The 13,463-nt window shown below is 33.3% G+C and overlaps 1 protein-coding gene across 1 annotated transcript in view; it reads left to right on the forward strand.

The window, feature by feature from the left end:
- LOC137926728 (plectin-like) overlaps positions 1-13,463 on the forward strand; it is a 42,742-nt gene that overhangs the window by 26,528 nt on the left and 2,751 nt on the right. The window contains exons 4-10 of the mRNA XM_068770414.1: positions 4,952-5,204; positions 5,572-5,687; positions 8,141-8,273; positions 8,804-8,977; positions 10,437-10,571; positions 11,306-11,467; positions 12,810-12,917. Of these exons, the coding sequence (XP_068626515.1) occupies positions 4,952-5,204; positions 5,572-5,687; positions 8,141-8,273; positions 8,804-8,977; positions 10,437-10,571; positions 11,306-11,467; positions 12,810-12,917 (1,081 nt within the window). The remainder of the gene's footprint in view (positions 1-4,951; positions 5,205-5,571; positions 5,688-8,140; positions 8,274-8,803; positions 8,978-10,436; positions 10,572-11,305; positions 11,468-12,809; positions 12,918-13,463) is intronic.

A 13,463-nucleotide genomic window follows, 5' to 3' on the forward strand; every position in this document is an offset into this window, starting at 1 on the left:
GTACTGCTATATCCTTATTTTTTTCTAGTTGTTTTTCTAAAGTATTACCATACTCTTACTTCAAAATACTTTTCAACAGAAATGTGACAAATATCTTCTATTTTTTAATTAAATAAAACAGGGCCTCGCAAAAAAACAACTTCTAACAGTGATTTATTTATTTATTCCAATCACTATGTACATATTATTTATTTATAATTTATTATAATTACTAATTACACGCAAGGCACATAATAATAAAAATAAAATACATCTCTGAACTCCGTAATAAAATTTTATATGTAAATTTCTTAAGAAATGAACTATTTTTTGACCCTGTACATGTTATATGCAGTAAATCCTACACCGCATATATACTATAAGCTATTTCTGCTTTAATGTTCAACCAGCCTAACGTATTCACGCATAAAACATACAACCTACATTATTTACGTGAGCATTTTTTGTTTCAAAAGCAAAGCGCTGATTTATAACGACACTTTGTTTCTATTTACCTTTAACTAAAGCTTCCCCGGATAGTACAACCTGCCGGGGTTGTACGTCTAAATTTGAAGGAAAATGTTAGTTAATAGAAAGTATAACCTTTATTGAATATAAAATTCACATTTCAAAAAAAATCGACACGTGTGCGACGTCAAATCTACATCTATCGAATGAAACCGAAATTAAACTCGTACAAAAAAATTAATGTAAGTCTCTGTTATAATTTAAAAACAATATGAACTAATTTTTGATTAATTGCCTTAATTAAAACGGACATGTCTCCTCTAGTTTTTGTTCGATATCGACGTTGTTAGTCTAGTGGGTCTGTTACAGTTTCGTCGGTTACGCTAAGATCTTAATTTCTCCTCCTTTTAATTCTGCCCGTTCTTGCCACTTAGATGTTTTGTGACGCATCTATGTTGCTCGGGTATATTTTTTTTTTCGGCCCTCCGGGTGTTGTTGGGGCGGAGGGGGGCAATCCTTTTTCTGTAGTTGTTGCCGTCGTTTTATGCTACTTCTGAGGCTTTTGTTGTTGAAATTATCTTTTTATTGGGTTTCTTCTTGCTGACGGTCCTCTTGCATGTCCGTGTGATGACTAATGTTAGTGGCCATCCTGCTCATTGGAAGCGGTAACTAACATGTGACTACAAAAGAGGTAGATCTTTAGAGTTATTGGTTATAGATGTAAATCAACAAAAATAAAAATAGTTTTCCTTTAATGGTACATATAGTAAACCCTCTCCAAAAATTAATGGTTTGGGAAATAATTAATAACGTTTTACCATTATAGTTAGTTAAAATTCGTATAGTAAGATATTAAAAATATTTATTGTTTCTTAATTAATTATCATAGGCTTGTCGAAAAAGAAATTAATGTTACTTATTTCAAAGTGACCACTTCATACAGGATGATTAGTGTGTTATTTGCTGAGAAATTAACTGTATGTTAACCTTTTTACTACCTATTTCTAATTACCTTGAAAAATTTGTACAAATTGTAATATAATAAACATCTTGTTGTCCTCAAAAAGAGAAACGCAAAGCATTGATTCCGTTATCTATATTTAGACTACGGTATCTAAATGTCGAAGGTTTTCTACGATAGATTTAATTAAATAACGAAGATAATTATTGCCGAGCGCCTTTAAGTGAATTTGTTTTCTGTAATGAGTGGCTACCTGATCAACATCCGTGACGCCCTCACCTTTTATTATCTCAAACATTAATATTTCATGAATATGTTCTTTTTACCGGTAAAATGGAAGACATTTAAAATAGCTGCCAATTTTAAAAAAATTGTTAAGAAAAATTTTCTGAACTACCGAATTGCGAACTTATCTAATGTATATATAAATATGTGTGTTTTTGTTTCTTCTACTTCCATACTGTGATTGTGTGTAAGAAGCTGTTTTGAACGATAAGACCACCCATTACATTTTTTTTATTATAAATCTGTTTATTTCTTCTAATAGATATACAATAAATAGTATTAAATTAAGATTCATAACCTAACACATATACTTTTATATATTGAAGAAATAGCTTTTTAAAAGAGACTGATGTCAGATTTACCGATACTCTACTAACATCGAAACAAAATCTTGAGATCCGGTCTTATCGGCGTCAATGCGACATTATTTAGCTATCAACAAGACTTACAGATGTTCGTCCACCCTCAATAATATACATTTATGAGTAAATCATTTTTAAATTATTATTACAAAATATGTGTCTCCCTGCACTAAACACTTTCAAATTAATTAAAGCTTACTGGAACTTATTCGTTTCGTATTGTTACCTGTTTTGTACATTTATACTTTTTCCTCAAATATGACTTTATTTCAGCATCAACGTCTAGAGAAAGGTTGATATTAACTATATTATTTCATCATATTAAAATATATTCATCATATTAATTTTTATCATCGTTTTTTCAGCCGTAACGTATCTTCTGATATACACCTCTCCCATAGGTTTCCAAAAGGACCAGTTACAGTCGTAGCGAATCTATAGTCTTTCGGCGATCTAAAGAAGGTAGTCAGTCTATCTTGTGGGTAGACATCATATGCTATGTTTTTCGACTCGTGCTCTCAACCATCGGTTTCACAAGTGATGTATACCGCCCTGTGCGATTTCTGACGAGCAAAACTTTACGCTATGTCGATTACCTTGATCCTTCTGCATATCTCCTCATTTGTGTTTCAATTCCGCAACTCTGAGCACAACCCTCTCCATTGTTCTGTAGATTACCTCGATAAAAGGATCAAATAAATTTGACACTAGTTTGTGTCAATTTGAGCTCTTCTCAAATAGCATTCTTCTCATTACACATAAATACCACTGTAAAGGATTGTGTTGATAATAATATGAATGAATAATGTATTGATTTCCTATTTCTCGAAGATTACTCGGTGCTTTCTATTGTTTTGTGGGATACCATCAACGTCTACTTCCTTCTAGGCCTACTATCACTAATTAATACGATAATTAATTTACTTACGTATTCGTAAATAAGTATAATCATTAAAGAAAGCACGTTGAGAACAGATCCCTTCTAACAAATTTTAACGAGTCTCCTAGCCTCTGTTGCAGATGCAATATCATAAAGTTTTGCACGTGCTTGTGTGTGTACGATCTAATATAACTTTAGAATTTGGATGTGATTTGGGCAATTGGAATAGTATTATTATTATAAATATCCCAAAATTATACGCTGATGTCCAGACTACGACTTGATTGAATACGTTGTCTTGTGGAAGTGATATAGTCATCTATAACTGTTTTAAAAAAAAAAACATAAAAAAGTACAAATTGCTTGATAAAATTACATCAACAATGGATAAAAAGAATTGAAAAAATAACCGAATACTTTTAGCGCATTTGTCGAAAATTCTGTCTTAGTAGTCTTATTATTAAAACTGCTTTACTAAAAATAAAAGGTTATGACGTTTATAAAATGACTTTTACCGCCAAATTTTAGACTTTTGAAATGGGTTTATAGAGAAAAATTCATGTCACGAATGCTGGGCGTACACCAAAGAACCTCGTGCAGTCGTCTTAATTAAAAGAGCGCAGTGGAGCGCACGCTCGCCGCTGCCTTTACGCTTCTCTGCGTATTCGAAACAGAATATTTACCGCTCTTTTTGAAAATACGTTTCCTTGCATTACTTATTGAGGTTTTTACTCTATATTTCTACAACTCTGATAACATAACTATCACGTAAAATCTATTATTTTATTTTTATTCACAACTTGACTTTGAACTTTTCTCGTTTTTAAATTACGACTATTCTTGTTCTTCTATGTACGTACATGTAATTTGTATAAGTTATAATTATCATTGGTGTACATCAAGAGAAGGCAAAAATAGCCTATTTTTTTAAGAATTAAATAAAGCTCCCCCTAACGGCATCCTTCAATTTCAAATAAAGCTAGGAAGGTTTCAAATTCTCTCAGAAGAAAAAGGCAGATACAGTCGCAATGTACCAAGCGGGCTTCGCATATTGATATATTTTACAAATGGTTTCAATTTATGATACCAGAACATGTTGGGTTTTTCAAAATTGTTTATTCCGTTTTTTGATCAGCTAAAAGATGTAAAGCAAAATAGAAACGTCTTGTGTATATACAGGATTAGGTGAATAGCTATAAAGAGGTGAATGTACAACTCATTTGACAGGAGCACAATAGGTATAAAAGTTTTAATTAATTTTAATATGTTATAATCAGAATATTAAAAATGCCTTTTATATTCTTTCACTATATTATTATGCGTTATTTATTATCTATTAAACTACAGATTTTTCTGTAGGTAATGTTACCTGGACAAAAATTAATATTTTATCAATCCATCGTTTATTTTATGGGCGTTGATAGACAGCAAATAAATTATAAATTCTCGCCTAACCTTTTAACGCCTTTAAAACAAATCAAACTATAATTCAAAAGTATCTCATTTCTTGTAAGTCACGTCTCAACTAATATATCTTTGGTGTCGTAAATGATTAACTTAGATATATTGCAAAATAGTTTAACTGAAGTAACAATTTAACTCTGCCCGGGTTCATGTATTACAAAATTAACATTCCCGTCACACTACGTGTTGTCGAGTTATTGGCTTGTCGCAGTGTGATAAAAAGGAAAAATTGAATTGATTTAATGTCAACGATAAACAATGATTACAAATAAAAGTTTACATTTGTAGAGTGTAGTAAAATTGTGATATAATGGATAGGTTCAAGATAGGCTAAATGTTTTGATATCTTCTCGAAAAGTGTTATTTTCATAATTCCCCTTCCAATGTAGTTTTTTTCTCTTTTTAATCCTTATATTTTTTTATTAATTAGTTTAACCGTCCTCTAGTTGCGCGCTTAGAAAAACATTTGGCGGTTATTTACCGTTTGCAAATTTGAAGTCTGTTCTAAGTTTAATAGGGTAATTTAAAATTGTCGATTAATCAATATTACAGAGCAAAAGAACAAGAGCAGAAGATTCGAAATAGAATGAAATATCTAGCCGAATTTAATGAGAAACAGCGTCGCGAAAGAGCTGAACGTGCTCGTGAGAAGGAAAATAGAATAAGACAAAGGGTTCAAGCGGCGGCCGAGATGGAGCTAAGAAGGAAGATCACTATGGTGCGACAGTGGCGTACTAACGAGAAAAATCGACTCAACAGACTTAAACAGGAACGTCTGGCTAAACAGAAGCAAATGGAAGATGAGGTAGACTTGATTGCATCTATTATCTATTTATCAATATCTACAATATACATAGTGGTTTAATTCTATGCTCAGGTATATAAGACACTTTCTTTTCAAGAATGTAACAAAATAGTCGTGTATAAATTAAGTAACTAATGTTTGTGCATTAATATAGCCTCGCATATATTCATGTAATACTGATCTATTATAACGTTATGAAGACCGTTGTTGTCACAAGAAAGCACTGCATAGAATTGTATTTAAAGTGATTTGTGTGTATAATAGTGTTGATAAAAAACATTCAATACATACAATGAACTTAATAATATTTTAAATTAATGTTCATAGAAATTCCTCCAATAGATATGTTCACAGCGAGTTATTTTAGGCTAACAGAAAGTGGACGGCACGAATCGAGGCACAGAATATGAAGATTCAAGAGGAAGCATTTCTTCTCAAGATTTACACAGAGGACATGAACGCGGCTGCTACAAGGAGAACTAAGTAAATGAAACTTTTGAGAACCGTTGATATTAGAGAATATATATAATATTTATATATATATATATATAATTATTATGTTAACATTAATATTTTAATACTTCAAGCCGAAAAGTTATAACAAAATCATTATCTATTCATGTGTCATATAAGTAATTTATACAGTTAATATGCTTATAGTTAGACAATGTTCTAATAATATAGTAATTTGAGCGTGCTCTCAAAACGAAATACAGTAAATGAATTATGTATTTCATAAAGACTGCGATTTATGCGAATATTACTTATGAGACACTAACTTGCGACGGTTCATACTGCGGATTATTTTTATTCCACAATATTTTTGTGAATTCCAGTGCTTTGCAGCACTTACTTACGTTCACGGATATAAATGAGGTATTCGACGTCCATATTGTACTTATTCCAATAATTGATATAATAAAAAAATATAAGCAAAGGTCAATATAATAGCTAGAACAGGCGAACGGTGATATTTATCTAGACTAGCAAGAGTGATCTACCACCAAAAAATTAGTACCAACAATAAATAAACGAATTGCGTTCGGGAAGCTCCAAAACATCTTCTCTTTCAAAATACTGCAATGTTTGAACATAGATCTTTGAACAGTGTGTGTTATCGTTGATGATTTACGGAACCGAGACGTGGTTGTTTATGGCGGGCCTTACAAGAAGGCCCAAGATCACCCAGAGAGTAATGGAGAGAGCTTTGTTCAGAAATGAGGAGATGATTCCCTCCTCTGCACTACACAGAACACCGCGGTATCTCCCTGCCACTCCGAACCTCCACGTCGAACCATGGTCGCCTCAGAGTCGCCGAAGCTAGTGGGAGTTTGCCCCCACCCTTAATTCCCGCGATTCCGAAGGCCCCGGTTTTAGTAGGGGAACACCATTCTTCACTCTGGAGGGCCGTCGCAAGGCGCGTCCCTGCGCTAACGGCGTCGTCTCCGAGCGGGATCTGACCTCAGCCGATCCCGTTCGCCTGCCCATGACCATGACGGTCTCACAGAAAGAGGCCGCGGCCCTCCGCGCCTATGACCCGCTCAGCATCGCCGACACGACTGCTGGCAAGGAAAGGTCCTGTTCGATCTCGTCCGCCAGGATCCGCCGCTCCGACTGCCACGCCGGGCAGTCCGCGAACGTGGACGCGGGTAGACCCCCTTTAAGTAAACCGACGACATAGTTAATTATCATAGCGGGAAGTTGTTACATGCATGTCATCGTGGCGACTTTTGGAGAAGGCCTATCTTTGTCTTGCAGGCTAGTATTAGCTAAAAAGAAAATACTTTGTTTTTTAATCAAAGTAAAATTAAATAATGTTTTTATTCCGTGTTAATTTTTTTGTGACGAACGTAATCCTGTCCGAGGTGTTATAAAATTATATATTTCCGTAAATAGTATACTGAAACCGCGAAATAAAATATTTCTGTTCAAGAACGACATGTTAAAGATTTTATTACGTGGTTTAAACGTATATTAATAGCATATCTATCTTACTATAGCAATATCACATTTATTTGAAGCCAATTACTTATAAATAATAAGTAGATTTTATCAATAACTTAGGTACGGAACTTTTTTCTTTATCTTGTTTTCCATCGCCCGGGCAACCGCCATTTCTATTCAAAAGGAAAAATTTAATTTACCTTCTATTTGCTTATCGTTTAAATTGTTCGACTTTTAAATAGTGTATAAATCCTAACTATTTATTTTAATATGCCCCTGAAACATTTTTTATTTAAAATTAAAGCATGAATTTGCCTTCAGACATCCTGTATAACTGTTGTTAAAAGTTAACCAAGGTTTTGATACGATATTCCCAAAGAAAGTTAAGATTTTTAAAATAAAACAAAAACTTTTAAACGGATTAGAAAAACAGGCTCGGACATGAGCTATTCTTACCTGCCGACCTCATGAAATTTATTACTGTTGAAACTGACTTAATGTACTGAACACATTCGTAGAGAACAAGAAATTACTTGTATATTGTTAGTCTTTTTATAATTTTGTTTTCCTTAGACATGGGACATGTAATGTTACTTTACACTTACATCTTTAAAAGATTTTAATGTTTATACGGCATCATTATCAGTTGGAAGGACAGATAAGTTTTCCCCGAAGTATTTAGTTTGGCCTGCGTACCAACTTTTTTCGGCCTGGTGGGTACGCTCTGCTTGCCGGTCCATGGGATCCATTCCAGGACCTTAAGGCTCCTACAGCCATCAGTTCTGTGCACTACGTGACCTTGCTACTGTGACTTCAACTTTCCAATCCGCCGAACTATGTTATTTAATTTCGTTCGTCTACAAATCTCCTTATTTCAGTTCCGATCTTGTATAGAAATCTCAAGCTGTCCATGGCTTGTTGATTTTGTATGTAATTAATTGCAATAATATATGTATTTTTTTCCGTCGCATTCACATAAAATTAAATTCTAGGAAAGCTGAAATCTACGCGTATAATACGGATCTTGAACTGCAACGTATAAGACTTGCTAATTGGAAAGCGTTGCACGGCGGAGACGTGAAAGCTGCTTTCCTCGTGAAAAAAATGGGCATAGAATTCGAAAAGGTATAAATAACTGTTCTATAGTTATATAGTTATGAAGGTGACAGTGATAGTAATTCTTTTTCTTTTATATCGAATATCCTAAAAATTGATATGTAATATGTATAAATAGTCTAACGAGCTAATAAAATCGATTCATCGTCGTAATAATTGAGAATAAAAATATCGAAATTTGTAACTGCAAAGTTAAGTTGTAGGATGATATAAAGTACTTACTGCAAGGAATAGGCCTCTCCCAAACACATATATAACACAATCGCCACGCCAGACAGGCGGGTTGACGATCACAGTGTGGTCTTATGATATGCAGACGACGCTGCAATCTATTCTTTGGGAAATTTATTTATGAGCATTGGCAGACCCATATAATTAGTGCACAAAATGTGAATTACATAAGATCATATCACCGGAATCAAACCAGCGACCTACAATCGTAAGTCACTGCCCCCTATCGCTAGATTACCAATGCTGTTATTTCTATTACAAATTAACCTCATACGTCGTACTTTATAAATAATTTTTCAACCCAACAGTCAAAACGCGGAGCCAAAGGAATGAGTCTGGAACTAGCACACGAGCTCGCGCATGAAGCGATGGCGAATGCGGTGTCGACACAAGGCGACCCTCTAATGACTCTGGGACAAGCTCGGATTAACATGGATGCAGCTACCGTTCTACCGTCGCCTCCTTTGAAGTTGCTTGAAGAAGTATGTATTTAAACTTTTTTCACTTACCTTTAACCGATAACCAGGTATTATAGACATAAACTTTTTTTTACATTTTCGATTAAAGTGTAGAATAATTAAATAAAACATCAATAAACCATTCGACGTAACAAAATTCTATATATTTTATTAATTAAATATCGACATTCGTAAATCTTAACATTGCCTGAATAATTTGTAATATTATGTGTGTTAACTGATTTTATAAACATGTTTTTAAAAGAAAATTTTAATAAGAGCATGTGGTAGATATATTTCAGAATGTACCTTTAACAAATTATAGGTTCCCAAACTTATATGAACTGCTACCCCTTTAGAAGAACTAAAAACAGTTTGTTACAAAAATACAATATGTTTTTTAGAACAACTACATTTTACATGTTTTTTATTGAAAAAAAAATATTTTTCATTTTCCGTTTTATCAATTGGACCCACTACTGTCAAGCTTTAGCAACTACTAGGGGAACCTATAATTTTTTCGACCATCAATTCAACCATCTACTTACATAATCACGGTACGGTGTACATTTGCAGGTATCATTCATATGGGACATCGTAGTTTAATAATACATGCATATTCTTGATCTTTCACAACGTCTTGTAACAAAAGGGCAAAGTCATTTTTTTAATTACGATGAGTGAAAAAAATCAAGTTTTTAATTTTTGCACCATATAAACTTATTATTTGTTTGGGGCTCACATTCTTTTAGATTATGATGTTAATAAACTAAACATAATAAGTGATATTTATTGTGCTGTTATTGAGATATTACCTTTTTCGGCAATTATATGATATCAATGAGATCATTATATAATGCTGTATAATTAAACACGTTGATGATCTGAGAAATTTAAGAGTCCTAAAACCGAACCTTGCGGCAATGCTATCCTATAATAGACTTCACCGCATAACGTTTTTCATTCACCAAGTACATTGATGTGCAAATAGTTTTTCGTCATTTCAGTCCATAAAAGCCTACTGCAAGGCATAGTCTTCATCCAAAGATATCTCTGGGTTGATATTCCTTAATTGTCACGAACGATAGATAGCTTGGCGATAGTAGTATGGTATTATGGTGCACAGAAGAAGCTGCTCATCATAATTAATAACCAAAGCGAAAATTATGTAAGGTAGTAACCGGGGAATTAACCCCACGACCAACGATCACCACGCTCAGATATCTACTGGTCTACCACTGCTTAAAAATAGTTTTGACTATAGATATCTTTTAGATAGTTGTTCGTAATGGCTCGGTAATACCCGCGCTTTTCAATTTATCTACCAATAAGACGTCTCTTTAAATGTCGCAACCTTTACTACTTTCTATAATTTCATGTGTGGTTAAATATTCGAAAACAAAAATTTTATCTTCTGATTTAATATCTGCGTCATATTAATTTTATAAACAGTGTACAACCAATGTTTTCCATAATTTCGTAGGTATTGGAGGCGGCGGTAATGCAGTTTGCTCGACAGCGCGTGCACCAGATGCTTCGCAATCTGGAAAATTCTTTATACTCTATGGCGTCGGAGATCTTCTTCCAGAACTTCCGTCCATCTGAGAAGAAACGGTTTGTAGATGAATTTGGACTACGTATAAAGTAATCGTTGAAAACAGAGCTCGATCCATTCATTTGGACGAGGAGAGCAAAGGCAGATAACAGTCTCAATGTCTTGTAACCAATAATAATTATTATTATATAGTATTGTCTTAACATCCGAAATTAACTTCTTTACAAAACACTACAATAGGTACAGAAAGTTAGACACTGTCCCGAAAGAATTATATTTGTAATACGACTTCGGACAGGCGTGTAGCGTCAGACAGTACTCGAAGTCGAGTAAAAAAAAGAACGAACATTTAAACGCCTTATATATTATAGTTTTTATTAACATAAAGCTTTACATAAAATTTTTAGTTTCTTAATAGGACCAGTAATAGACAGTGGGTTGATATACATTGATAGTGATTATATATATATTTATATATTTCGCGATTGCCTAATATTACAAAATTAAGCTCTTTGGCTATTTTCTTCAATATCTTACGATTTAATTCAATCGTATTTATTTGTACAAGAGGGTTATGTTGGAAATAAAGTCGGGGTTGTGTGCGGAACCAATCAATTGCAGCTTTTTCAAATACGTATCATAAATAACAAATATAAAAAAAATGCATGGTTCTAGTAGACAAACAAATTATCTTTGATATCATGTAACATAAATTCTTTTTTTTTTAAATGCTTTCACTAAAAACTCAGTGAGTGCAGGATTGCTGAAGGGTAATTTATCTTTTTGACAGTACCAAGAAAAGGCCTCGCTGGACGATGCAAGTGGCCACGGAAATGGCGCGTCAGTTCACGACCCATCGCCAACAATCCATTGGCTTCGGTGAAATTAAAGAAATAGCGCCCGAATTTGACGCCGAAGTGGAAATGAAGAGCATCAAAGATCGACCGCCGACCCCTGTGGTACACTTAATACGATTTTTCTCACCAACTGCACAACATTGTATTTATATTCTTCTTTCTTTGTGATATTCATGTCAGCTGATAGATGCCCACTGCAAGGCATAGGCTTGGTCTTTGGTCTTGCGCTACCCATATCGAGCGGCTGCCCGCGACCTTAATTATTATGTCGGTCTACCCACGCAATACCGGCGTACAAAGCTTTGATCATATTGTAATGGAAACAACCATGAAGTATGTATTGAATTAAATATAATAAATTAATAACATCTCTAGCAAAGCGACTTTTCAGTGACAGAAATAATCTGTTATTTAACGAATTTATAAACGTTAAAGTTGTATCATATGTGAGAAAAAATAAATAATGTTTGTACGAAAATATATCGCGTCATATTTTTAAAATTATGGTATAATATTTGTTCAGAGGTATGTTTTGTACCGTGGAATATCATTTTTATCATTGGATGACGGGGTGATCATACAGAACACCTACATTATTTGTCTCAAACATAGAAGGTAAAGTTACAAATTAAATTATTTTAGGAACATTGGTTCAAACATAATTCAACAGTTGTAGAGGGTTGTTATATAAATTCCAGGGTACTTGTGGATAAATACAATAAACCTATAATAAATTATCTAGCGAATACGTATGTAGAATGATATCTAGTGGTCAATCTTTTGAAATTCTTTGGATTTAAGTCTATTATATATCTCAGTGTTGTTAGATTTTTCCTACATGGCAAAATTTTAGTAGGTCGAAAGCTACGTGTATATTTGTATCGACGCGCAAACAACGGCATATCATGCTAACTACTTTTCTCTTTCATTTCTACATACAAACTACTGCGGATTTTTGTATCGGAAAGTTTTGAATTATACTTTTAAAACACCGTATAAATAAATAATATTTTGTCTTTTGTACATTAAAATTGGCAATTTGAATTTGAAGTGGCAGAAAGTTACATAGCGTGTAGAACAGATGACCGCTGGTGTTTTAAGGTTCCATAGTATAGACATACAGCCTTGCTAAGGTAGTCGAAGACTGCAGAGATATATACTCGTATATATATATATACAATCTTTCAACGGGTTGGAAAAGATTTGTATTTTGATAGAGAGATATCGAAAAATGAACTGTATATGTATGTATAAAGAATAAAGAGGCTTATGGCTTGCAGTGTGTGTCTATGGGCTAAAAGTAATAATAAAAAAAAGTATAAAATGTAGCTATTATTGTAAAATTAATTGATAATGCAAAATGTAATTAAAAACTATATAGGTACACAGTACACAAATATTTAATTAATACTTGCATACTTTTCAAACTATTACTCAATTACAGCCATCAAAAACTCAATTGGCAGAGGTGACATTCATCGATCGGTTGGAAGATTTACCCGATCCTGTGGCTGTAGCAAGCTACTTACCTGAAAGGAAGAAACTTATTGAGGTAATACAGTTATTATAATATTGATAAGTGTAAATCTTTTAGAGGGTGAATGTATAGCTAACTTGCTGTCAACTAATTTATAATACACAAACTTTATATTTTTAATAATTATTGCATGTAATCATAATATAGAAAAAAAAGCGAACACAAACTACTCTGCCAATGACATACAACTAAAAAGGAAATGAATCAAAAGACAAAACATAATAATTGTGTATGTTCATTGATTTTAGATATTCATGATAGAATTATATAAGTAATTAATGTTGTGCGAAAGAACAAATTTTACATCAAATAGAAATCGACGGTAATAAGTTTGTGATTTGATCAATATTCAATCGAATCTCTTCTTTCGTTTGCTTTGATATCGTACTTTATGTTTACATATAAATGATATTAAATGTTGTTGTTATAAAACCGATGTTCCATGTATTAGGGGGACCGGAAAGTAATGTCGTTTCTGTCGACATATTTTACAGAAAAACCCATTGATTTTTACCGCTACGACATTGAAAATTTGTATACTACAAAAGGTTGTTGATAACG

This window comes from Battus philenor, unplaced genomic scaffold (genome assembly GCF_028537555.1).
Source record: "Battus philenor isolate CCGP_79_NKW_IND1 unplaced genomic scaffold, ilBatPhil1.0.hap1 SCAF_3, whole genome shotgun sequence".
Lineage (NCBI taxonomy): Eukaryota > Metazoa > Arthropoda > Insecta > Lepidoptera > Papilionidae > Battus > Battus philenor.